Below are 25,957 nucleotides of genomic sequence, written 5' to 3'. Positions count from 1 at the left end.
AGAAAAAAAAAAGAAAAAAAGAAAAAAAGAAAAAAGAAAAAAGAAAACAAAACATATTATATATCATTTTATATAAACAATTGTACCAATAATCACATATCAACATATATATAACTTGGATACAATATTTTTAAATCTATAAAGGTGTAAATATCAAATCATCATCATCATCATCATCATCATCATCACAAAGCAACCAAAATAAATAATCATCGATTGAACAACACAAACATCACCCATCGCACAGCACACTGTAAGGTAAATATCTAATTTGATTCTTTGCATTTTTTTTTTTTTTTTTTTTTTTTTTTTTTTCTTTCTTTTCTTAAAATAAACCAATTTTAATTTTGGGCATCAAAAAAAAAAAAAATAAATAAATAAATAAATAATAAATAAATAAATACAAATAGATAAATAAATATAAAAAATAGAGAAATAAATAAATAAATAAATTAAAACAAGAATTTACTATGGATGGTTTTTAATAAAAGATTTAATTTATTTATTATTTATTTTTTTTTTTTTATTTATTCTTTTATTTTTTGAAAACTTCCAAATTATTAACTTTCCATATTATAATTCAATTAATCAATCACCATATTCTTTTTTCTTTTTTCTTTTTCTTTTTTTGTTTTTTTTTTTGTTTTTTTTTTTTGTGTGGGTAATTTATTTTCTTTTATTATTTTTTATCAAACACCCAACACTTTACACCAACACCCAAGAAAAAAAAATTTTAAAAAAAAAAAAAAAAAAAATTTTAAAATTTTAAAATTTTTTTTTTTTTTTTTTTTTTTTTTTTTTTTTTTTTTTTATTTTTAAATAACCACACAAACATTTTTGTAATAATTAAAAAAAAAAAAAAAATAATAATAATAATAACAATTTAATAATATAAAATATCAATACACCTCTTTCTTTTTTCTAATCACTATACACATAAATCAATCAACTTTTTATTTTTTTTTATTTTTTAATTTTTTTTTTAAAATTAATTTTTAAAATTTTTTTTTTTTTAAAATTAAAATTTTTTTTTTTTTTTTTTTTTTGTTTCATTATTTTAATATAACAATCTTCATGAAATTTAATATTAACTTTAACTTTTACAAATAGAATAGATAACATCACCAAAAATAAAAAAAAAATAAAAAAAAAATAAAAAAAAACTCAAAAATAAAATAATAATAATAATAATAAAAAAACTTTAAAATGAGTTCAAAGGATCAGATATTGGGTAAGAAATCTTTCTTATTTATTATTTATCATACACATAACTTATTACTAATATTATTACACAACAGAGAAAGATAAAAAGGAGACAGATGATAATGGCAATAAAAAGACAACAACAACAACTTCATCATCATCATCATCATCATCATCATCAAAACCAAGATCAAATAAATTTGATAAAGTAATCATTAAATCAAATGGAGTTTGTTATATAACAGAGGGGGTAATTGGAAATGGCTCATTTGGTGTCGTCACTCAAGCAATTGTGGCTGATACCAAAGAGGTTGTAGCAATAAAAAAGGTTTTACAAGACCAAAGATACAAGGTAAATTATTATTTTTTGTCCATAAATTAATAACAAAAAAAAAAACCAAGTATATTAACTTTTTTCTTATAAATATAGAATCGAGAATTACAAATCATGAAGATGTTAAATCATATAAATATAGTTTCATTAAAAAATAGTTTCTACACATCAGATGTAAATATATTTAATATTCATTCATTCACATATATTGATCAATTAATAACATAATTTTCTAACAATTCTTTTACAAATTTCTAGAATGATGAAGTTTATTTAAATTTAGTATTGGAATATGTGCCAGATACAGTTTACAGAGTTTCAAGACACTATAGTATGTCTAAACAACCTGTTCCAAACATTTTTGTAAAGGTAATTAAAACATTAAACTAATAACATTGATAACAAGAAAGATTTAGAAAATGTTTCTAAGTAAATTTTTTTTTTTTTTAAAAAAAACTTTAGTTATATATATATCAATTGTGTAGATCAATAAACTACATTCATTCACTTGGAATTTGTCATAGAGATATTAAACCTCAAAATTTATTGTTGGATACATCAACCAGTACATTAAAACTTTGCGATTTTGGAAGGTAAATTTTCTCTATACTTTTTTTTTTTTACCCTTTTTTTGATACTAACTTTATTTTTTATATATTTTTTTTATATATTACTTAATTATTAAAGTGCAAAGATATTAATTAAAGGAGAAACTAATGTTTCTTATATTTGTTCAAGACATTATCGTGCACCAGAATTAATTTTTGGATCAACAAACTATACTACAACTATTGATGTTTGGTCATTAGGATGTGTTTTGGCAGAATTATTATTGGGTCAACCGTTATTCCCTGGTGAGAATGGTATTGACCAATTGGTAGAGATTATAAAGGTATTGGGTACACCAACCAAAGAACAAATTCATGCAATGAATCCATATTATACCTCATTTAAATTCCCAGAGATCAAAGCAAACCCATGGCCAAGAGTATTCAAAGCTAAGGATGTACCGGCCGAATCAATTGATTTAATCTCAAAAATCTTACTTTATGATCCATCCTCAAGATTAAAGCCAGTTGAAATTTGTGCACATCCATTCTTTGATGAATTAAGAGATCCAAAGACATGTCTTCCAGATGGTAAACCTTTACCACCCCTCTTCAACTTTACAATCGCAGAACAAACTTCAATCGGTCCAAAACTAGCCAAAACATTAATTCCATCACATGCTATGAATCAAATTGAATTGCCATCACCTTTATTCCCAAATTTGGCAATCTCTTCTTCTAATCAATCCTCCTCTTCAAATTCAAATGCAAATGTGTCATCAAATTTAAATTCTCATTCTGCTTCACCTTCAACTACCTCCTCCTCTTCTTCTACTCCAAATTCAATTCCTGTTCAATCACCTTCTACAACCAACACTACTTCATCAACAACTAACAACACAACCACAACTACAACAACAACAACTACTTCAAATCATTAAAACTATAAACCTCTCCAATACAAAAAAAAAAAAAAAAAACAAACCTTTCACTACAAATCAAAATAAACTAAACAAAAAAAAAAAAAAACAATAATCAAAAACTCCATCTCTTCATAAACTACCAATATTTGTAACACAACTTTTAGAAAAAACTAAATACAATAATAAAAAATAAAAAAAATAAAAATAATTAAAAAAAAAAAAAAGGAAAAAAAAAAATCTTAGGAATAAACAAGAAAAAAAAACCCAACCTTGTATAGATATTAAAAAAAAAAAAAAACATACACTTCTGTTGGCTAAAAAAAAAAAATCTATTTATTTATTTCCCTTGAATCAAAAACAACCAACAATATTTTAATAAAAATAAAAAAAAAAAAAAAAAAAAAAAAAAAAAAAAAAAAAAAAAAAAAAAAAATAGAATTGTTGTGTCTTTAAACAACTTTAAGGTTGTAATTTATTCATTTTAAGATTAGTTTATTTTTTTTTTTATTTTTGCATTTATTTTTATGACATTTTGCGCATTTTTAAAAAATCAGAGAGCATGTGCACTGGTCAATTGTCATCAAAGATCAATTCAAATAATTATTTTTATTTTTTTTTTTTTATTTTTGTTTTTTTTTTTTTGAAATGATATTTATAAATTTTTTGTTTTTGTTTTAATACGGGTAAATGATCCCAGCTTTTTTTTTTCATAAAAAAACAGAAAAAAAAAACAAAAAAAAAAAAAAAAAATCATAAAAAAATGAAAATAAAACCAGTCTGTTTTACCAGTTTTTAAATAATTTATTTTTAAACAAGAAAATTATTATCATTAGAATTTAAAATTAGAATTTTTTTTTTCTTTTTTTTTTTTTTTCTTTTTTTTTTTTTTTTTTTTTATAGTAAAAAAATTAATATTGGAGTAAAACAAACAGATAATAATAAATATTCTTAAAATAAAAAAAATAAATTAAAAAAAAAAAAAAAAAAAAAAAAAAAAATAATTAAATTAAATATTCTAAAAATAAAAAAAATAATTTAAATTAAATTAATAATAATGACAACAACAATTTCACAATTAAATATTACACCAATAAAATTTACAATAAATGATTTAATTGTTGATCCAGTTTCTTTATCAGAAAATTTTAATTGTCCAATTTGTGAAGAATGTATAATGGATGTAAATAAATGTGAAGCTTTACAATGTAAAGAAGGACATGTTCATTGTAGATTATGTTGGATGAAATCTTTGGAATCAAAAAAAGAATGTATGACATGTAGAACAAGAGTGAATTCCGTAGATTCATTATCAAAAAATATTTATTTACAAAAGGTTTGTAAAAATAATAATTTTTTTTTTTTTCAATTTTTTTTTTTTTTTATTAATAATTTTAAAAATATATTTTTTTTTTTGATACACAAATAGGAATTTAGAAATAAAAAAATATTTTGTCCAAATTTATTTAGAATTTTAAATTCTGGTAAAATTGAAATTGATGAAAAATTTGGTTGTAAAGAGATTTTAAAAGTTGATGAGTTAGAAGGTCATATAAAGGAATGTCAATTTCAATTTATTGAATGTCCAAATGATAAGGAATGTAAAACAAGATTAAGAAAGAATCAATTAAAAGACCATGCAGAGAAATGTAAAAAGTTGAAATCAGAATGTGAGTTTTGTGGTGAGAAAGGGTTGGTGATTGATGATAGTAAAGTACACTATTCCGAATGTGAAAAGTTTCCAATTAAATGTCCACAAAATTGTAATTCGCCCACATTCAATTGCACAATCGAAAGAGGTAGAATAAAATACCATATAGAGAATGAATGTCCATTCACAGTGATACAATGTAAATATAGAGAAGCAGGATGTATGCTAGAATTTCCAAGATCCGAGTTGTCCGAACACATGAAATTAATCGACCATAGTAAATACATGGAAGCAACAATCGACCAACATATATGTAAATTTGAAAAATCTGAAAAGGAATATAAGAAATTAGAATTGGAATATAACCGACTTAAAGATGATTTTAAAATATTGCAATCTGAATTAAAAGTAATTAGAGAATTGAAATTTAATTATCAAAATAAATGGGTTATCACAAATTGGTCACAAAAATTACAAGATTATCCAAAACCAAAGTCAATCGAATCTCCCGAATTTATGGTTGGAAATTTAAAATTTAAAATTCAATTCTATCCCAATGGCGGCCTAAGTGATGAATCAAAAGATTTCTTATCAATTTATTTATATAAATTTGATGATCAAACACCATCAAAAGTTCAATTTTCATTTGAATTATTAAATAAAGATTTCACAAGAAATAGAAAATTAGCATCAACAAATATATTCCATACCGAAAATAAATGGGGTTGGAGATCATTTATAAATAATTCTTTAGTAACTACACAAACTGGTTTTGTAATTCAAAATAGTGTCACTTTAAATATTAATATTGAAATTTTACCTGAAGAAAAAGAAGCTTTTACATCTTGAGGAAAAAAAAAAAAAAAAAAAAAAAAAAAAAAAAATTATTATAATGTATTTTTAATTAAATAAATAAAAAATAATTTAATTTGTAAATTTTATATTTATATATATATAATAATAATAAATCTATTTTTATTTTTAATTATTTAATTTTTTTTATTTTTATTTTTTTTCACATTTTAATTTTTTTTTCCAAGCAATCTCAAAAATTTAGTATGAAAATTGACTGAAAATTGCCGATATTTTTTTTTTTTTTTTTTTTTTCATTTTTTTTTTTCTTCTTTTTATTTTTGTTTTTTTTTTTATTATATTTGTTAATAATAATAATGATAATTTTGAAAAAGAATGTCAATATTGTTTTTTGTAAAATTAATAATTATAATAATAATATCAATATCAATATTAATAATAACAGTAAAATCACAACAAACACCAATAAATAATATTTATATAAACAGTATAGATGGTGATGATAATGGTAGTGGAACAATAAATGATCCATATAAAACAATATGTAAAATAAATCAAGTTTTAACAACAAATACAACAATAATAAATTCAAAAGAACAATTAATAATAAATATAGCATATGGAGATTATAATAATTCTCAGTGTACATTAGATTTAGTAAACCTTTATGATACTTCAATTGTAACTTATAATAATAGTAATAGTAATAATATTAATAATAATAATAAAATATTGTATAATGTTTTCATAGAGAATATAGTTTTAAATATAATAAATTCAACAATTAATATTAACAGAGTTGAATTTTCAATGAATAATAGTAGTAATAATAGTAATAATGAATTATCAATGATTATACGTAATAGTATTGTAATATTTAATTGTACTTCATTCAATTATTTTAGTTCAATTACAAATAATAGTAATAATAATAATAGTAATAGTAATAGTAGTATAGATAATATGATTATAAATTCAACAGTTTCAATTATTAATAATTCTTCATTTAAAATGGAGGATAATAATTTTAAATTACTTAATACTATAATAATGATTGATAATTCAATGATTCAAGGTATTACATTTGAAAATTTAGCTACTATACTACCACTACAAGAGGAAGAAGAAGAAAAATCATATAATATTATTATTGATAATTCAGTTTTAAGTGATTGTTCAATTTCAACATTTTTTAAAAGTCAAGTAATAATAAGAAATACAGAGTTTTTATTTTTTTTAAAGATTAACATTGGTGATTCATCAATTGTATCAATAATGGAGTCAAAAGTTTATAACTTTTTAAAGTTATCACCACTTGGACAGTATCCAATAATTTCAGTTTATGGAAATGGTACAACATTAGAATTGAGTGATGTTAAATTTGATGGATTTAAATTCTTTTTAAATTTTATAGTATCGGAATCGTCATCGAATATCATTATTAATGGAATCACATTTTCAAATTGTATATCATCAAACTTTTTTACATTATCAAGTGGTAGTAATTTATCGATTGAAAATATCAATCTTTTAAATACGAGAAATATATTACTAGTTAATATTGAAAGTTCATCAAATGTTTTCATAAAGAATATAAAATCAAATAACTGTTTTGACGGTAGTAAAAATAGTATTGGATCATTGGTTAAAATGTCGTCGGCTAGTAAATACTATCAGTTGGAAACAAGTAATATTGTAATTGAAAACGGTAGTTTTAAATGTTTTGGTACAAGTTTGTTTAGAAATTCAATGGTTACTTTCACCAATATTAATATCTCAATGATTGTTGGAAATTTAAATTTTATAACATTATTAGATAATACTAATATGGTAATGAGTCAAGTTCAAATTCAAACAAATGGTATTAACGGTGGTGGCGGTAGTGGTGATGGGAGTAGAAATGGGTATTTGTTTTATTTAAATAATTTATCAATTTTAAATATTCAAAATTTATATTATAGTCTAAGTAATTATGCATTGTTTATTCTTTCGAAAAATCATTCAGTTGTAATAGTTGGTGAATCAAATTTTCGATATTTACAATTACCACCAAATGGAATTTCATTTATAGAGTTATTTCAATCGGATTTAGTGATTTCAAATTGTATTTTCGATCAATTATATTCAACTGGTTCAGCATTGATAAGCGATGGTGGGGTAGTTATTGGTCTTCCTTTAGTATCGAATATTAGCATTGATTCAACTTCAATATTAAATTCGTATTGTCAAACACCAATGTTTGAAATTAGTTATTCAAATTTTTATATCAATAAATTAACTATGCAGTATTGTACTACAGAGTCCCAATTGATGAATCTGGTAAATTTCAATTCCATATGGTATGATAGTGAACTTGTAATTGAGAATTCAGTATTTTCAAATAATCAAGGTATAAATTACACTGATACTGATTCAATTTTCTTGACTAATAGTTTACTCTTCTTTAGGAGTACCCTATTAACCATTTCAAATTGTACATTCCAAAAGAATTCATTCTATCCAACTATCACTGCTTTCCTTGGTCAATTCCAATTCAATGAGATTTCATTTCAAAATAATACTGGTTCATTCTTGTATTTGGAGTCATCCAATGGTGAAATCAATAGATTCTCAATGATAGAAAATGAATTCCCAATAGATTATTTATTCGCATTTTCAAATTCACATGTAAATTTTACAGATTTAAATTTACAATCAAATTATTTCTTCAATTATTTATTGTACTGCTATTTTTGTTATTTAGATATCAATGGTTTTAATTACTCTGATAATAGTGTTGTTACAACTATATCCTCAAATAATGTATTTCCATTCCCATTTTATGGTGGTATAAATGGTTATCCAATTTATATTGCTCAATTCATACTTCAATCTACAAATGCAGTCTTCAATAATTTCAATATAAATGATAATCATTTCTTTTCAAATTTAATGTTTATTGAAGAAAAATCAACTATTACTTTTATTAATGGTTTTATAAATTCAAATAGAATTCAAGAGAATTCAACATTATTCATTAATTCAAATTCAATTATTGATTTTGAAAATATAACAATTTATTCAAATGATTTTACATTAATTAGTAGTAGTAGTAATACAAATAATAATAATAATAATAATAATAATAATAATAATAATAATAATAATAATAATAATAATAATAATAATAATAATAATATGGATGATAATTTTAATATTTATCCAAATAGTTTAATTGATTGTTTAAATAGTAATTTATCAATTTCAAATTGTAATATGTCAAATAATAATTTCCCTTTTAGTAGAGGTGGTGTTGTTTCTTTTTGGAGTAATTCACTTAGTTATGTAAACTACTCTTTTTTAATCACAAGTAGTGATTTCATTAATAATACAGCATATATGGGTGGATCTTTATATATTGATTCTCAAATTAATTCAAATTTATTCTTGTTTAATGGAAATCACCTTTTAAATAATTATGGTAAACAAAGTGGTGGTGCAATCTATTCAAGTTTTCCATCACCATCAAATATTAATACTGATAATCACCTCTTAAATAATTATTGTTTCTATGGTGAGAATAGTTTATCATCATCTTTAAAAGAAATTCCAACAAATATAACCTCAATTTATGGAGGTGAAGTTTCAATGATACAAATAATGTTTATAAATTATTATGGTCAAATTTCAACTGATATATTTGGTTCATTTAATACAACAATTACTTTAATTAATAATAATAATAATAATAATAATAATAATAATAATAATAATAATAATAATAATAATAATAATAATAATAATAATAATAATAATAATAATAATAATAATAATAATAATAATAATAATAATAATAATAGTAGTTATAGTAATAGTAGTAGTAGTAGTAGTGATAATAATAATAATAATAATAATCAATTATCAATATTTGTAAATTGTCAAGTTATTGCAGGACAAGGTTATTTATTATTTCCTGTAACATCATCAATACCAGGAAATTATAGTATTATAATAAATGATTTTGTAAATGTTACATCATCATCACAAAGTATTGGTGCTATTATTATGGAAACAATTGGATGTGCTCCATTTAAAATTTCAACAATTGATAAAACATCATGTCAATATTGTTCAGTTGGTTCTGCACCAAGTAAAACTAGTGGTAAATGTGAAGTATGTAATGGGAATCAATTAACTTGTTTAAATTTAGAAGTTTATACATTGGATGGATTTTATATGTTGGATCAAGATGTTTTAAAAGTTTACAAATGTCCTTTTGATTTATGTTTAACAAATAATACATGTTCCTCTAAATGGTCCAATGGTGAATTATGTTTTAATTGTATCGATGAAAATAATCAACAGGTGATAGCTAAAAGTGGTATTCAATGTTGTACAGTTTTTCAACCATTATTATTATTGCCAATCCTTTTGGTTTATTTACTATTTTCTTTGTCGCTATCATTATTTAAATATAAATTATATGGATCATTGTTTGTAAAAGTTATAGTATTCCTACAGGTAAACTCTGTGGTGTTCTATTCCTATAGTGGTATTTCATTATTACCAATTTTTAGAATTTCCTTAGATACAATTCAAGGTATTTGTCTTTGGAAGACATTGGATTATAATCATAAAGTTTTGGCATCATTTGGTATTATAATCTTGATGATTCTCATATCGTTGAGTGATATCACAGTAAAAGTATTTCTTTTATATAGATCAAGCCTTAAAGGCTTTTTATTAAAACCAATTATTAGAATTTTAGGAACTTATCCAATTCTAAATAATAATGAAACAAGTAAGGCAAGGTTTAGATGGTCATTATTTCAAATTATGTTCATTCCATTATTATTCAACTCTATTTCATTGTTTATTAGTAACCCAATATCAAACTCTTTAGCTTTAGATCCATCCATTAGTTTTTTAAGTAATTCAAAATTACAAATATTTCTATTTACAGTTTCAATTTTAACACTTGTTGCAATAGTAATTTATATCGTTGATATTATAAGAACAAGAGGAATACTAACAATAAAAGCAATTCATTTATGGTTAGATTTAGTAGAAATGACACGATTATCAATATTTGTAATTTTACAACTCTCAATGTTTTACAATATGAATTATTTTATGAATATAATTCAATCTCTTCAATTGGTTTATTCAATATTACTTCTTTTATTTACCAATTTCTTATCAAGTAAAAAGAAATTCTCTAGATTATCAATGAAAAATGAATTACACATAAACTATAATTCAAAGATAATACTCAATTTCTTTCAATCAATTATTTTCATCGTTGCTGATTCATCATTTATTCAATCATTGCAACAACCCTCCTATAAAGGATTCTATATTACAAGTTTAATTTTTTCATTGCTTTTTATTTATTTTATTTATAAATCCTTATTTATTAAAAAAAGTAATAAAAAAAGAATAAATTAAAATAAATATTTACAAATAAATTAAAAAATTAAATAAAATAAAGTAATAACAGCGACAATTTTAATATAATGGTTTTTTATTTATTTTATTTTATTCCCAATAATTCCTAATTTTATTTTTAGTGGTATTTCAATAAAATGTTTTCTATAAAAATAATATATAATCACTCCAATACAACAAACACCAAAGATTGGAACTGCCACAGCAACTGGTATTAACCATTTACGAGAGTTGTAAGTATCACACTCAGATTTAAAATCATTTTCAAGTAAAACTGAAAAGTCTGGATCGATAATTGATTGATTTACAAAATGTGGTAGATTTAATGTTGCAATTACTGAATTACCATCACTTTTAATATCAGTTGACAAATATGTTGGTCTTCCATCTGATAGTATTTGATTAATGAATCTACCTTGAAGGACTCTATTATCTTTTGAAATTTTAATATATTTAAATGAGGATGTATTGGTTTCATTTGTTGAAACTTGTTTAATATTACAATCTGATTCTTCATTTTCGTTATCTACTGATGATATTAATTGAAGTTGTAATGTATTTAAACTGCTTTTATAAATATAATTTGATATTGAAATTGTTAATTTAATTGAACCAGCATCTAATGTGAATGTTGAGCCTGCAAATGAATATTGTTTAGATGTTGAGATTTCTTCGATCAATGTTACAATTTCACATGATATTTCAATGATTTGTGTTAATTTATAAATATTATTTTCTTGTGAATCTTTAGTCTTATTGAGAGTCCAATTACTTTGTAATGAATATTGATTTACAATATTACCGTTGAAATCGATTTCAAATAAATTTTTAAAATAAATTTGGAAATTTACTTGATTATCAGTAATATTAGTCCCACCTGTTGATGGATCGATTGATGGATTACCACCATTGTTACCACCTGTATTATTATTTCTTTTTAAACTACAATCGAATGAGTAATAATTGTTTATACAATTACATTCTCCATTTGAAGTATTACAATTTCCTTGATTTGAATTTGTACAATTGTTGGGACATTTTTTAAAAATTTCAAGATAGCTGTAACCATTTCTTAATTGATACATGATATCATTTTGATTAAAAGTAATATCATATACTCCATTACCTGGTGGTGCAATACATCTAATTTCGATTGAAGAATTATATGTAATTGGTTGACATTGTTGATTTCCAATTAATAATGATGGATTTGAATGAATATCTCCAAACCAACCAAAAAATGATGCTTCACCTCCATTTGAGGTTGATGGTGAAACAGATGATATATATTGATTTGGTTTTGAACAATCATCATTTATAAATTTACTATCACAATAACAAATACCTGTTTGATTGTTACAATTGTTATTACCTCCACTGCATATTAACGAATACAAACCAACTGGGCATTGTTTAAATGGTAATGAACAATCTTGACCTTGTTGATTTGGAGAACAAGTACAAACACCAGTTTTATTGTTACACATATTATAATCTACACTACTACAAATTAAAGAATTTAAACCTGTTGGACATTGTATAAATGGTATAGAACAATTTGGACCTTGATGATTTGAATCACAATCACAGGTTCTGGTTCGAAAATTACATTCACCGAATATTCCACAATCATCTACACAACTGATACAAATACCTTGATTAAGATCACAAATACTATTATTAAGATCATCGCAATTATTTGGACATGGAATTTGATTTAGTTGTCCAATTAATGGATTGACAATAACTCTTCTTATTAAATTATCATTTTTAAGTTTAATGATTGTTGGGTATGTTAAGGTAGAAATAGATGATGGTACAAATTCACAAGTTATATTAAAGAAATTACCATATTTTATTGTACAATTAGTAGATGATTCTTCAAATTGGACTGATTGATTTGAGTAACCCATATAACTTGAAAATAATTCACCTGTAATTAATAATTGATTTGATGTTATTTTAATACCGGTTGGATTTGGTAATTGATCACCAAGAGGGAAGTATATTGTTTGTGATGGTTCTGGATGAGCAAATGTAACATTAAAGTATTTTGGATTAGGTATTATTGAAAATAAATACGACACAACATATTCATATCCCGTTGAGATATCTTGGAAACTATAAGGAAAGTAAACTGAGTTTAATAACCAATTCATAGGAGTAAAGCCTATATTAATACCTGTTACACGGAAAGTTTTAGTTGAAAAATCCATCAATTCAAATCTTGGTGCAAATTCAGAACACCCAATTGATTGGTTGTAGTTTGTAAATTGGTTACCAGAAAAAGAAGTATAAACCGCAGGATCCGAAAAATAACAAGTAAAACATGTAGGTATTTTTCTATTATTAAAAAAAAGTTAGATAAAGTTAAATTTGTTTATTTTTATATTTATTTATTTTTTAATATAATTAATTTTTATTTTAATTTTTAATTAAACATACCCTGTTAATTTATTATTATAAATTATCAAATTGACATTGCACCAAGATTCATCAATTGTTCCAATCAAGTTATTGTTTATCATTGAAAACATTGTATTTTTACCTGAATAGGATGGCAAGGATATTGAAAAGTTTGACTGAAAAGAAGTAAAGCCACCTGTAAAATATGTAAAATTTGGAAATACATTAAAATTACCATGCATTATTATAAAATTGCAACCAGGTGGTGGAATTATCGGAATCTCACCATTAAAATTAAACTTGTCGCCTACTCCCGAAAGAGATAAATCCGAATAAACTAAACTTGAGAGATCTATCATTGAACTTGGTTTTTCAAAACGTGCATATACTGATAATCTTTGAGTGAAATTATTTATTGGTATATAAAATGGATAGGGAAAATCTGTGTCGTGCTCAATTTGTATGGAATTTGATTTAATGGTTGAATAGTTTTGTATTGATGAAATAATAAAATCTTGATTGAAAGTCATCTTGAAAAATCCCAAACCTTTAAAATTTGAAAAGTCAGCAAAGTTTAACGAATATGCTGTAAATGAAACCATTGAGATATTATGAGTCTCAAGAACATCATTTTCGAAATGTACAAAACTATCTCCAAAATAAAAGATTGTCTGTTTTGTTATGTATGAGATTTTAAATGTTGTTCCAGAAATGGATTTACAATAAAAATAACTAAAAATAAAATATTATTTTAGAATACCATAATTTTAATTTTTAAAAAAAAGAAAAAAAAAGGATTTTGCCAAACTTACAAAGATGGAATTTCAGGTAGTTTTTGATCAATTGGACTACACTCATAGTCTCCATAATTATATGTTACTTGACCAATTTTTTGTGGGAATTCATAAAAAACAAGCTGTTTAGATATATTTAGATTTTGGAGATTTCTATAAAAGTATAATAAACATGTTTAATAGCAATTTTATTTTATTTCATTGTTTTAAATACACATACATTCTATTTAAATTAGGAAGGCACACTAAGTCTGTTGCTAAAATCGATTGGTTATTATATCCACTTTTTAAAGTGTTTAAAATAGTTACACTTTAATAAAAAATTTAATAAAGTTAGTTAAAATAATATAAAAAAAATAAAATAATAAAATACATACTCTTTTATTGTTCCAGTAACTCCATCACACTTTATATATCCTGTGCAAAAATCATAGTGAGTGGCATTGGTTTTTGGAAATAATGAAAAAAGGTTTATTTTTGTAATAAAATTTAGGAAACAATTATATTCATCTATTGGAGGTTCAATGCAATTAACATAACAAAAAAACATTGAACACAACAAAAAACAAATAATAAATTTCCCCATTAAAATCTAATTATTATAAAAAAAATGGAAAATGGAAAATGTTAAAAAAATTAAGATTTTTTTTTTTTTACTATCAATTTAAAAAAAAATCTTCGGTAAGTAAAAAAACATATCCATTTATTTTTTTAATAACTGCCATAATTTATTTTGATAATAAAATTGGTTTTATTTGAAATGATATGGTAATCTCATTTTTGAAAAAAAAGAACAAATGATTTGAGATATTTATTGGGAAATAAACATTTTTGATTTTATTTTTGGATATTTTTTTTTTTTTAGGATTTTTTTTTTTTTAATATCTACTTTACCTCTTCATTTTTTTTTGGGTAGCCTCAAAGATCTTTTTTAAAAAAAAAATCAAATGTTCAGTCGTCATCTTTACGTCTAATAATTAATTTTGTTAAAAAAAAAAAATTAAAATTTAATCTTTGCTATTTTTTCATTTTTTTTTCCATTTTTTTTTTTTTTTTTTTGCCAGATTTGAATGTTTTGATTAACATTATAAGAATTTTCTTTTTGGTTTAGAATATTCTTTTCAGGTAGGTTTGGAAATTTCATTTAGTGACCAAATTATTATTATAAAAAAAATTAATTTTTTAAACCTAAAAAAAAAATAAAAAAAAATAAAAAAAATAAAAACTTAATCTTTTAAATAATATTTACAAATAATATAAAAAATAAAATAATAGTGACAATTTATCATTTTATTTGTTTATTTATTTTTATTTTATTTAATATTATTTTATTTTATTTCCAATACTTTCTAATTTAACTTTTAGAGGTATCTCAATAAAATGTTTTCTATATAAAAAATATACAATCACTCCAATACAACAAAGACCAACGATTGGGACTGTCACAGCAACTGGTATTAACCATTTACGAGAGTTTTTATTGTCACATTCTGATTTAAAATCAGTTTCGAGTAAAACTGAAAAGTCTGGATCGATAATTGATTGATTTACAAAATGTGGTAGATTTAATGTTGCAATTACTGAATTACCATCACTTTTAATATCAGTTGACAAATATGTTGGTCTTCCATCTGATAGTATTTGATTAATGAATCTACCTTGAAGGACTCTATTATCTTTTGAAATTTTAATATATTTAAATGAGGATGTATTGGTTTCATTTGTTGAAACTTGTTTAATATTACAATCTGATTCTTCATTTTCGTTATCTACTGATGATATTAATTGAAGTTGTAATGTATTTAAACTGCTTTTATAAATATAATTTGATATTGAAATTGTTAATTTAATTGAACCAGCATCTAATGTGAATGTTGAGCCTGCAAATGAATATTGTTTATATGTTGAGATTTCTTCGATCAATGTTACAATTTCACATGATTGTTGAATGATTTGAGTCAATTTATAAATATTATTTTCTTGTGAATCTTTAGTTTTATTGAGAGTCCAATTACTTTGTAATGAATATTGATTTACAATATTACCGTTGAAATCGATTTCAAATAAATTTTTAAAATAAATTTGGAAATTTACTTGATTATCAGTAATATTAGTTCCACCTGTTGATGGATCGATTGATGGATTACCACCATTGTTACCACCTGTATTATTATTTCTTTTTAAACTACAATCGAATGAGTAATAATTGTTTATACAATTACATTCTCCATTTGAAGTATTGCAATTTCCTTGATTTGAATTTGTACAATTGTTTGGGCAATTTCTAAAAATTTCAAGATAGCTGTAACCATTTCTTAATTGATACATGATATCATTTTGATTAAAAGTAATATCATATACTCCATTACCTGGTGGTGCAATACATCTAATTTCGATTGAAGAATTATATGTAATTGGTTGACATTGTTGAGCTCCAATTAATAATGATGGATTTGAATGAATATCTCCAAACCAACCAAAAAATGATGCTTCACCTCCATTTGTGGTCGATGGTGAAACAGATGATATATATTGATTTGGTTTTGAGCAGTTATCATTTGTAAATTTACTATCACAATAACAAATTCCAGTTTGATTATTACAATTGTTATTACCCCCACTACAAATTAAAGAATCTAAACCAACTGGACATTGTTTAAATGGTAATGAGCAATCAGAGTCTTGATGATTTGGAGAACATGTACAAACACCAGTTTGATTATTACAGTTGTTATCACCCCCACTACAAATTAAAGAATCCAAACCAACTGGACATTGTTTAAATGGTAATGAGCAATCAGAGTCTTGATGATTTGAATCACAATAACAAATACCTGTTTGATTTTTACAATTGTTATTACCTCCACTGCATATTAAGGAATCCAAACCAACTGGGCATTGCTTAAATGGTAATGAGCAATCTTGACCTTGTTGACTAGGAGAACATGTACAAACACCAGTTTGATTATTACACATATTATTATCTACACTACTACAAATTAAAGAATTTAGACCCGTTGGACATTGTTTAAATGGTTTTGAACAAGTTGAACCTTGATGATTTGAATCACAATAACAAACTCCTGTTTGATTATTACAATTGCTATTACCTCCACTGCATATTAAGGAATCCAAACCAACTGGACATTGTTTAAATGGTAATGAACAATTTTGACCTTGTTGATTTGTTGAGCAAGTACAAATACCAGTTTGATTGTTACACATATTATAATCTACACTACTACAAATTAAAGAATTTGAACCTGTTGGGCATTGTATAAATGGTATAGAACAGTTTGGACCTTGATGATTTGAATCACAATCACACTCTCCAGTTTGATCATTACATTCGCCAAAAATTCCACAATCATTTTTACAAATTTTCCAGACACAGATACCCTTAGAAAGATCACAGATTTTATTAATAAGATCATCACAATTATTGGGACATGGAATTTGATTTAATTGTCCAATTAATGGATTGACAATTACTCTTCTTATTAAATTATCATTTTTAATTTTAATGATTGTTGGGTATGTTAAGGTAGAAATAGATGATGGTACAAATTCACAAGTTATATTAAAGAAATTACCATCTTTTATTGTACAATTAGTAGATGATTCTTCAAATTGGACTGATTGATTTGAGTAACCCATATAACTTGAAAATAATTCACCTGTAATTATTAATTGATTTGATGTTATTTTAATACCGGTTGGATTTGGTAATTGATCACCAAGAGGGAAGTATATTGTTTGTGATGGTGCTGGATGAACAAATGTAACATTAAAGTATTTTGGATTAGGTATTCTTGCAAATATATACGATACAACATATTCATATCCCGTTGAGATAGCTTGGTAACTATTTAGAAAGTCAACTGAGTTTAATAACCAATATCTTGGGTTAAACCCTATATTAATACCTGTTACACGGAAAGTATTGGTTGAAATGTCCAACAATTCAAATCTTGGTGCAAATTCAGAACACCCAATTGATTGGTTGTAGTTTGTAAATTGGTTACCAGAAAAATAATTAAAAAATGAGATATCTGAAAAATAACAGGTAAAACATGTAGGTATTTTTCTATTAATAAAAAAAAAAAATTATAAAGTTAGATATATTTAGATTTATATGGATTATTTTTTTATTAATTTAAACATACCCTGTTAATTTATTACCGGTGACTATCAAATTGGCATTGCACCAAGATTCATCAATTGTTCCAAAAAAGTTATTATTTACTAAAGACACCATTGTACTTTTACCTGAATGTGATGGTAAAGCAATTGAAAAGTTAGACCCAGATGAACTAAAAGTCCCAGAAAATTTTGTTAAGTTTGGAAATACATTAAAATTGCCTAAGTTTATTAAAAAATTGCTACTAGTGGGTGGAATTATCGGAATCTCACCATTTAAATTAAACTTTTCTCCAACTTTCGATAAAAGTAAATGTTTAAAACCATAACTTGAAAGATCTATCATTGAATTTGGTTTTTCAAATAGTGCCGCTATTGATAATGATTGAGTGGAGTTATTTATTGGTACATAAAATGGATAGAAATTATTTTGGTTGTGATCTATTGAGATGGAATTTGATTTAATGGTTGAAAAGTTTTGTATTGATGAAATAACAAAATCTTGATTGAAAGTTATTTGGAAAATTCCCAAACTTATAAAATTAGAAAAATCTGCAAAGCTTAATGAAAACACTGAAAATGAAATCGTTGAGATATTATGAGTTGCAACAACATCATTTTCGAAATGTACAAAACTATTTCTAAAATAAAAAATTGAAGGTTTCATTATGTGTGATATTTTTATTGTTGTTCCCGAAATAGTTTTACAATAAAAATAACTAAAAATAAAATATTATTTTAGAATATTATTTTTTTTTTTTTTTAATAAATAATTTTAGTAGTCAAAAAAAAAAAAATATTTCAATACTCACAAGGCAAATGTTCCAGGTAGCTCTTGATCAATCGGACTGCAAGGATAGTCTCCATAATCATATGTTACTTCATTAATTTTTTGTGGGAATTGATAAAATACAAGTTCTTTTGATATAACTAGATTTTGGAAATATCTGTATAATTATTAGGAATTTTTTTTTTTTTTTTTTTTTTTTTTTTTTTTTTTTTTTTAAATTTATACCTACATTCTATTAAAATTAGGAAGACACGCTAAGTCTGTTGGTAATATTGATTGGTTATTATATCCACTAGTTAAGGTGTTTAATATAGTAATACTAAAATAAATTTAATAAAGTTAGTTAAAAAAAAAAAAAAAATAAAATAAAATAAAATAAAATAAAATAAAATAAAATAAAATAAAATAAAATAAAATAAAATAAAATACATACTCTTTTATTGTTCCAGTAACTCCATCACATACAATATTATTTGTGCAAAAATTATAGTGAGTAGCATTGGTATTTGGATAGAATGAAAAAAGGTTTATTTTTGTAATAAAATCAAAGAAACAATTATATTCATCTACTGGAGGTTCAATGCAATTAATATAACAAAAAAACATTGAACACATCAAAAAACAAATAAAAAAATTAACCATTTATTATCTAAAAAAACAAAATAAATAAAAAAATAAAAAAAAAAAAATCAATAAAACCAATTCACAGTTTAATTAGATATTTTTTTGAAAAAAAAAAAAAAATAAAAAAAAATAAGGAAAAAATATCAAAAAAAAAAAATATCCACTGTGAAAAAATATCTTTTTTTTTTTATTATTTTCTGACTTGTGAATCTTTTTTTTTTTTTTTTTTTTGGCAACGCGCATCATAAAAAAAAAAAATCAGATTTGAGGTGTTAGAAAATTGTTTTAATTATGAACCAGTTTTTTGCACACAAATGATACTAAAGTTTTATACAACATACTATATTGAAAACCAACTATAGGTTTTTTTTTTATTAAAAAAAAATATCCTCCACAGTTAAAATAAAAATAATATTAGAGATGGCGTAATCTGAAAAAAAAAAAAAAAATAAAAAAAAAAAAAATACCAAATAGAGATGGCGTAATCTGAAAAAAAAAAAAAAAAAATGAGAAAAATAAAAAATTTATTTTTGGATTATTTTTTTATTTATTTATGTTTAACATTTAGTTGGATTCAACCCATCCTATTAAATCAATTTTCTTTTTTTTTTTTCAGGATATTGTTAATTGAAAACTTCAAACATTTTTCAATTGAAATCTGACATCCCAAATATTGTATGGCTTTTAAGATCAGAATTAATTTTTTTAATTCTTTTTGATAGCTGTTTTAGTTCTTTTTTGTTGAAAATTCAAATTTAAATTGGTGATAATATCATCAGCAATTAAATTTAAATTTTTAATTAAATCTGATTTTAAATAAGAATCCTTTGGCTGGTTACCAAGAGGATGCTTTGGGCATTTTAGTAAAAAAAAAAAAAATAAAAATAAAAAAAAAAAATTTAAATTACACCAACTTTTTTTAAAATTACACTAACTTTTTTTTTTTTACATATATTTCGAAAATGTCATTATTAAATGAATATAATGTAGAAATTTTTTTTTTTCTAATGAAAGATTGTTTAAATCTTATTTTGGATTGATAAAAATAGTTTTTTTTATCTCCAAACAAAGTTAAGAGATATAATATAAATTTAAATTTAAAAGATTTATTATTATATTTACATTTTATAAAATGTTATCCAACAATTGATCAAATCGTAAAATATCATAAAACTATATTAAAAAAATTAAATAATGTAAAAAAAAACATTTTAATTTTAAATGATTTAAATCCAATAAATAGTAAAGATAGGTTATCTCAAATACCATTAATTATTGATGGTATTAAAATATTTTCAGTTGTAGATACAACGTATTTAATATACAGAATTAGATGAACATTCTAGAATAATTATTTTTATTTTTAATATTTGGACAATTTTTAATCCAACGAGAGCTAACAAATAAAATCCAAATCATTTTTAATTTATTCATATTTGTTTTTTTTTTTTAATTTTTTTTTTTTTTCAATTTTTTTTTTTTTTTTTTCCAAATTACACCATCTCTGTTATCTTTTTTTTTTTTTTTTTTTTTTAAGTGATTTAATAAAAAAAAAAAATAAAATGTGACGTCTTTGGGAATCATTAAAGAGGTTTATATTGTGTTGATTAATTATAATAATAAAGAATGAATTGTTGTACACTGTTTATAATATTATTCATGTTTATATATTAGTTAATTATTCTTAAACGAAGACGATTTAGCAACAGAGAGACGAATAAAAGAAGTTTATTATTTATATATATATAAAGAGGATTTATAGTTTTATGTGTATTCTTTCAAAAAATCATTCAAATATAATAATTAATGATTCAAAATTTACAATTACAGCCAAATAGAATTTCAGAATTAGTAATTTCAAATTGTAATAGTAGTGGTAATAATCAATTATCAAATTATTTTATGAATATAATTTAATCTCTTCAATTTGTTTATTCGGTACTACTTGTTTTATTTACCAATTACTTATTAAGTGAAAAGAAATTCTCATGGTTATAAATGAAAAATTAATTACAAATTAATTATAACTCCAAAATAATACTCAATTTCTTTTAATCGATTATATTGATCGTTGCTGATTTATCATTTATTCAATCATTGAAACAACCCTCCTGTAAAGGATTTTGTATCACAATAAAGATTTATAGATAAAAAAAGAATAGATCAAAATATATATATATACCAATTAATATTTATTTATTTATTTATTTTTAATTTCCTAAAGCTGCTAATTTTATTTTTAGAGGTTTCTCTATAAATTGTTTCCTATAAATAATATAGATAATCACTACAATAAAACAAACACTGAGAACAGGAATTACAACAGCAACTGGTATTAACCATTCACGAGAGTTTTTAGTATCACATTCTGATTTAAAATCATTTTCGAGTAAAACTGAAAAGTCTGGATCGATAATTGATTGATTTACAAAATGTGGTAGATTTAATGTTGCAATTACTGAATTACCATCACTTTTAATATCAGTTGACAAATATGTTGGTCTTCCATCTGATAGTATTTGATTAATGAATCTACCTTGAAGGACTCTATTATCTTTTGAAATTTTAATATATTTAAATGAGGATGTATTGGTTTCATTTGTAGAAACTTGTTTAATATTACAATCTGATTCTTCATTTTCGTTATCTACTGATGATATTAATTGAAGTTGTAATGTATTTAAACTGCTTTTATAAATATAATTTGATATTGAAATTGTTAATTTAATTGAACCAGCATCTAATGTGAATGTTGAGCCTGCAAATGAATATTGTTTAGATGTTGAGATTTCTTCGATCAATGTTACAATTTCACATGATTGTTGAATGATTTGTGTTAATTTATAAATATTATTTTCTTGTGAATCTTTAGTCTTATTGAGAGTCCAATTACTTTGTAATGAATATTGATTTACAATATTACCGTTGAAATCGATTTCAAATAAATTTATAAAATAAATTTGGAAATTTACTTGATTATCAGTAATATTAGTCCCACCTGTTGATGGATCGATTGATGGATTACCACCATTGTTACCACCTGTATTATTATTTCTTTTTAAACTACAATCGAATGAGTAATAATTGTTTATACAATTACATTCTCCATTTGAAGTATTACAATTTCCTTGATTTGAATTTGTACAGTTGTTTGGACAATTTCTAAAAATTTCAAGATAGCTGTAACCATTTCTTAATTGATACATGATATAATTTTGATTAAAAGTAATATCATATACTCCATTACCTGGTGGTGCAATACATCTAATTTCGATTGAAGAATTATATGTAATTGGTTGACATTGTTGATTTCCAATTAATAATGATGGATTTGAATGAATATCTCCAAACCAACCAAAAAATGATGCCTCACCTCCATTTGTGTTTGATGGTGAAACAGATGATATATATTGATTTGGTTTTGAACAATCATCATTTGTAAATTTACTATCACAATAACAAATGCCAGTTTGATTATTACAATTGTTATTACCTCCACTACATATTAACGAATCCAAACCAACTGGACATTGTTTAAATGGTAATGAGCAATCTTGACCCTGTTGATTTGGAGAGCAAGTACAAACACCAGTTTGATTGTTACACATTTTATAATCTACACTACTACAAATTAAAGAATTTAAACCTGTTGGACATTGTATAAATGGTATAGAACAATTTGGACCTTGATGATTTGAATCACAATCACAGGTTTTGGTTTGAAAATTACATTCACCGAATATTCCACAATCATCAACACAACTGATACAAATACCTTGATTAAGATCACAAATACTATTACTAATATCATCGCAACTATTAGGACATGGAATTTGATTTAATTGTCCGATTAACGGATTGACAATTACTCTTCTTGTTAAATTATCATTTTTAATTTTAATGATTGTTGGGTATGTTAAGGTAGAAATAGATGATGGTACAAATTCACAAGTTATATTAAAGAAATTACCATCTTTTATTGTACAATTAGTAGATGTTTCTTCAAATTGGACTGATTGATTTGAGTAACCCATATAACTTGAAAATAATTCACCTGTAATTAATAATTGATTTGATGTTATTTTTATTCCGGTTGGATTTGGGAATTGGTCACCAAGAGGGAAGTATATTGTTTGTGGTGGTGCTGGATACACAAATAATATACCAAAGTATTTTGGATTAGGAATAATTGAAAATAAGTACGATACAACATATTCATATCCCGTTGAGATAGCTTGGGAATTATAAGGAAAGTAAACTGAGTTTAATAACCAATTCATAGGAGTAAAGCCTATATTAATACCTGTTACACGGAAAGTTTTGGTTGAAATGTCCATCAATTCAAATCTTGGTGCAAATTCAGGGCACCCAATTGATTGGTTGTAGTTGGTAAATTGGTTACCAGAAAAAGAAGTATAAACTGCAGGATCTGAAAAATAACAAGTAAAACATGTAGGAATTTTTCTATTGTAAAAAAAAAATTAAAAGTTAGATAAAGTTAATTTTGTTTATTTTTATATTATGAATTAATTTATAATTAAACATGCCCTGTTAATTTATTATTATAAATTATCAAATTGACATTGCACCAAGATTCATCAATTGTTCCAATCAAGTTATTGTTTATCATTGAAAACATTGTATTTTTACCTGAATAGGATGGCAAAGCTATTGAAAAGTTTGACTGAAAAGAAGTAAAGCCACCTGTAAAATATGTAAAATTTGGAAATACATTAAAATTACCATGCATTATTATAAAATTGCAACCAGGCGGTGGAATTATCGGAATCTCACCATTTAAATTGAACTTGTCTCCTACTCCCGAAAGAGATAAATCTGAATAAACTAAACTTGAGAGATCTATCATTGAACTTGGTTTTTCAAAACGTGCATATACTGATAATCTTTGAGTGGAATTGTTTATAGGTATATAAAATGGATAGGGAATATCTATGTTGTGCTCTATTTGTATGGAATTTGATTTAATGGTTGAATAGTTTTGTATTGATGAAATAATAAAATCTTGATTGAAAGTCATTTTGAAAAATCCTAAACCTTGAAAATTTGAAAAGTCAGCAAAGTTTAATGAATATGCTGTAAATGAAACCATTGAGATATTATGAGTCGCAACAACATCATTTTCAAAATGCACAAAACTATCTCCTAATTCAAAAAATGTCTGTTTCGATATGTATGACATTTTAAGTGTTGTTCCAGAAATAAATTTACAATAAAAATAACTTAAAATAAAATTTTATTTTAGAATACTTTTATTTTATTTTTTTATTTTAATAATATATATATATATATATCAAAAAAAGAAAAAAAGAAAAAAAAAAAAAAAAAAAAAAAAAAAAAGGATTTTGCCAAACTTACAAAAATGGAATTTCCGGTAGTTTTTGGTCAATTGAACTACACTCATAGTCTCCATAATTATATGTTACTTGACCCATTTTTTGAGGGAATTGATAAAATACAAGCTGTTTTGATATATTTAGATTTTCGAGATATCTATAAATTATATTTAAAATGTTTAATAAGAATTTTTTATTTTTTTATTTTTTTTTAATTTTAATTATACATACAGTTTATTTAAATTAGGAAGACACGCTAAGTCTGTTGGTAATATTGATTGGTTATTATACCCACTAGGTATAATGTTTTTTATAGATATACTAGAAAATAAATTAAATAAAGTTAGTTAAAATAATATAAAAAAAAATAAAAAAATATGATACAAACTCTTTTATTTTTCCATTAACTTCATCACACTTAATATATCCTGTGCAGAAATCATAGAGAGTTGAATTGGTTTTTGGAAAAATTGACAAAAAGTTTATTTTTGTAATAAAATTAAGGAAACAGTCATATTCATCTATTGGAGGTTCAATGCAATTAACATAACAAAAAAACATTGAACACAATAAAAAACAAATAATAAATTTACCCATTTAAAATCTAAGTATTAACTTAAAATCAAAAAAAAAATATTAGGAAAAAAAAAAAACAAAATGAAAAATATGAAAATAATTAATGGGTTTTTTTTTTTTTTTTATTGTTGACAAAAAAAAATATCCTCCAACAGGGAAAAAAAAACATATTTTTTTTTTTAATAATTTATTTTGATAATTAAATTGGTTTTATTTGAAAATGATACGGTAATCTGATTTTTGAAAAAAAAAAAAAAAAAAAAAAAAAAATAATAAAAAAAAAATAAAAATATTGAGATATTTATATTGGGAATAAAAAGATTTGATTTTTTTTTTTTTTAATATCTAACCAAAGTCCTCAATGCACAGCTCCTTCC

At 23.2% G+C, this 25,957-nt stretch overlaps 6 protein-coding genes across 6 annotated transcripts; 3 read left to right on the top strand and 3 right to left on the bottom strand.

Annotated features, from left to right (window-relative positions):
- Positions 1–1,206: 1,206 nt before the first annotated feature.
- gskA (glycogen synthase kinase 3) lies at positions 1,207–3,026 on the top strand (the record flags this gene model as incomplete). The annotated part of the gene is made up of 6 exons (XM_640064.1): positions 1,207–1,231; positions 1,299–1,555; positions 1,634–1,711; positions 1,796–1,906; positions 2,000–2,130; positions 2,225–3,026. 6 exons carry the CDS (start codon positions 1,207–1,209, stop codon positions 3,024–3,026), a joined length of 1,404 nt encoding a protein of 467 aa, XP_645156.1.
- A 1,036-nt stretch (positions 3,027–4,062) lies between these two features.
- Positions 4,063–5,505, top strand: DDB_G0272340 (hypothetical protein; the record flags this gene model as incomplete). Its single annotated transcript, XM_640063.1, has 2 exons — positions 4,063–4,341; positions 4,435–5,505. The coding sequence occupies 2 exons, from the start codon at positions 4,063–4,065 to the stop codon at positions 5,503–5,505; spliced, it is 1,350 nt and encodes a 449-aa protein (XP_645155.1).
- Positions 5,506–5,844: 339 nt separating this feature from the next.
- On the top strand, positions 5,845–10,896 carry DDB_G0272338 (hypothetical protein; the record flags this gene model as incomplete). Its single annotated transcript, XM_640062.1, has 1 exon — positions 5,845–10,896. The coding sequence occupies one exon, from the start codon at positions 5,845–5,847 to the stop codon at positions 10,894–10,896; it is 5,052 nt and encodes a 1,683-aa protein (XP_645154.1).
- Positions 10,897–10,976: 80 nt separating this feature from the next.
- DDB_G0272366 (hypothetical protein) lies at positions 10,977–14,682 on the bottom strand (the record flags this gene model as incomplete). The annotated part of the gene is made up of 6 exons (XM_640061.1): positions 10,977–13,239; positions 13,342–13,498; positions 13,538–14,034; positions 14,115–14,249; positions 14,317–14,406; positions 14,474–14,682. 6 exons carry the CDS (start codon positions 14,680–14,682, stop codon positions 10,977–10,979), a joined length of 3,351 nt encoding a protein of 1,116 aa, XP_645153.1.
- Positions 14,683–15,217: 535 nt separating this feature from the next.
- DDB_G0272364 (hypothetical protein) lies at positions 15,218–19,668 on the bottom strand (the record flags this gene model as incomplete). The annotated part of the gene is made up of 7 exons (XM_640060.1): positions 15,218–15,284; positions 15,323–15,327; positions 15,501–18,183; positions 18,263–18,955; positions 19,049–19,183; positions 19,256–19,345; positions 19,460–19,668. 7 exons carry the CDS (start codon positions 19,666–19,668, stop codon positions 15,218–15,220), a joined length of 3,882 nt encoding a protein of 1,293 aa, XP_645152.1.
- Positions 19,669–21,860: 2,192 nt separating this feature from the next.
- On the bottom strand, positions 21,861–25,601 carry DDB_G0272336 (hypothetical protein; the record flags this gene model as incomplete). Its single annotated transcript, XM_640059.1, has 7 exons — positions 21,861–24,114; positions 24,194–24,198; positions 24,233–24,354; positions 24,394–24,890; positions 25,027–25,161; positions 25,236–25,325; positions 25,393–25,601. 7 exons carry the CDS (start codon positions 25,599–25,601, stop codon positions 21,861–21,863), a joined length of 3,312 nt encoding a protein of 1,103 aa, XP_645151.1.
- Positions 25,602–25,957: the final 356 nt, after the last annotated feature.

The sequence above is a fragment of the Dictyostelium discoideum genome (assembly GCF_000004695.1).
Source record: "Dictyostelium discoideum AX4 chromosome 2 chromosome, whole genome shotgun sequence".
Lineage (NCBI taxonomy): Eukaryota > Evosea > Eumycetozoa > Dictyosteliales > Dictyosteliaceae > Dictyostelium > Dictyostelium discoideum.
This window is presented reverse-complemented; position numbering and strand designations above follow the sequence as displayed.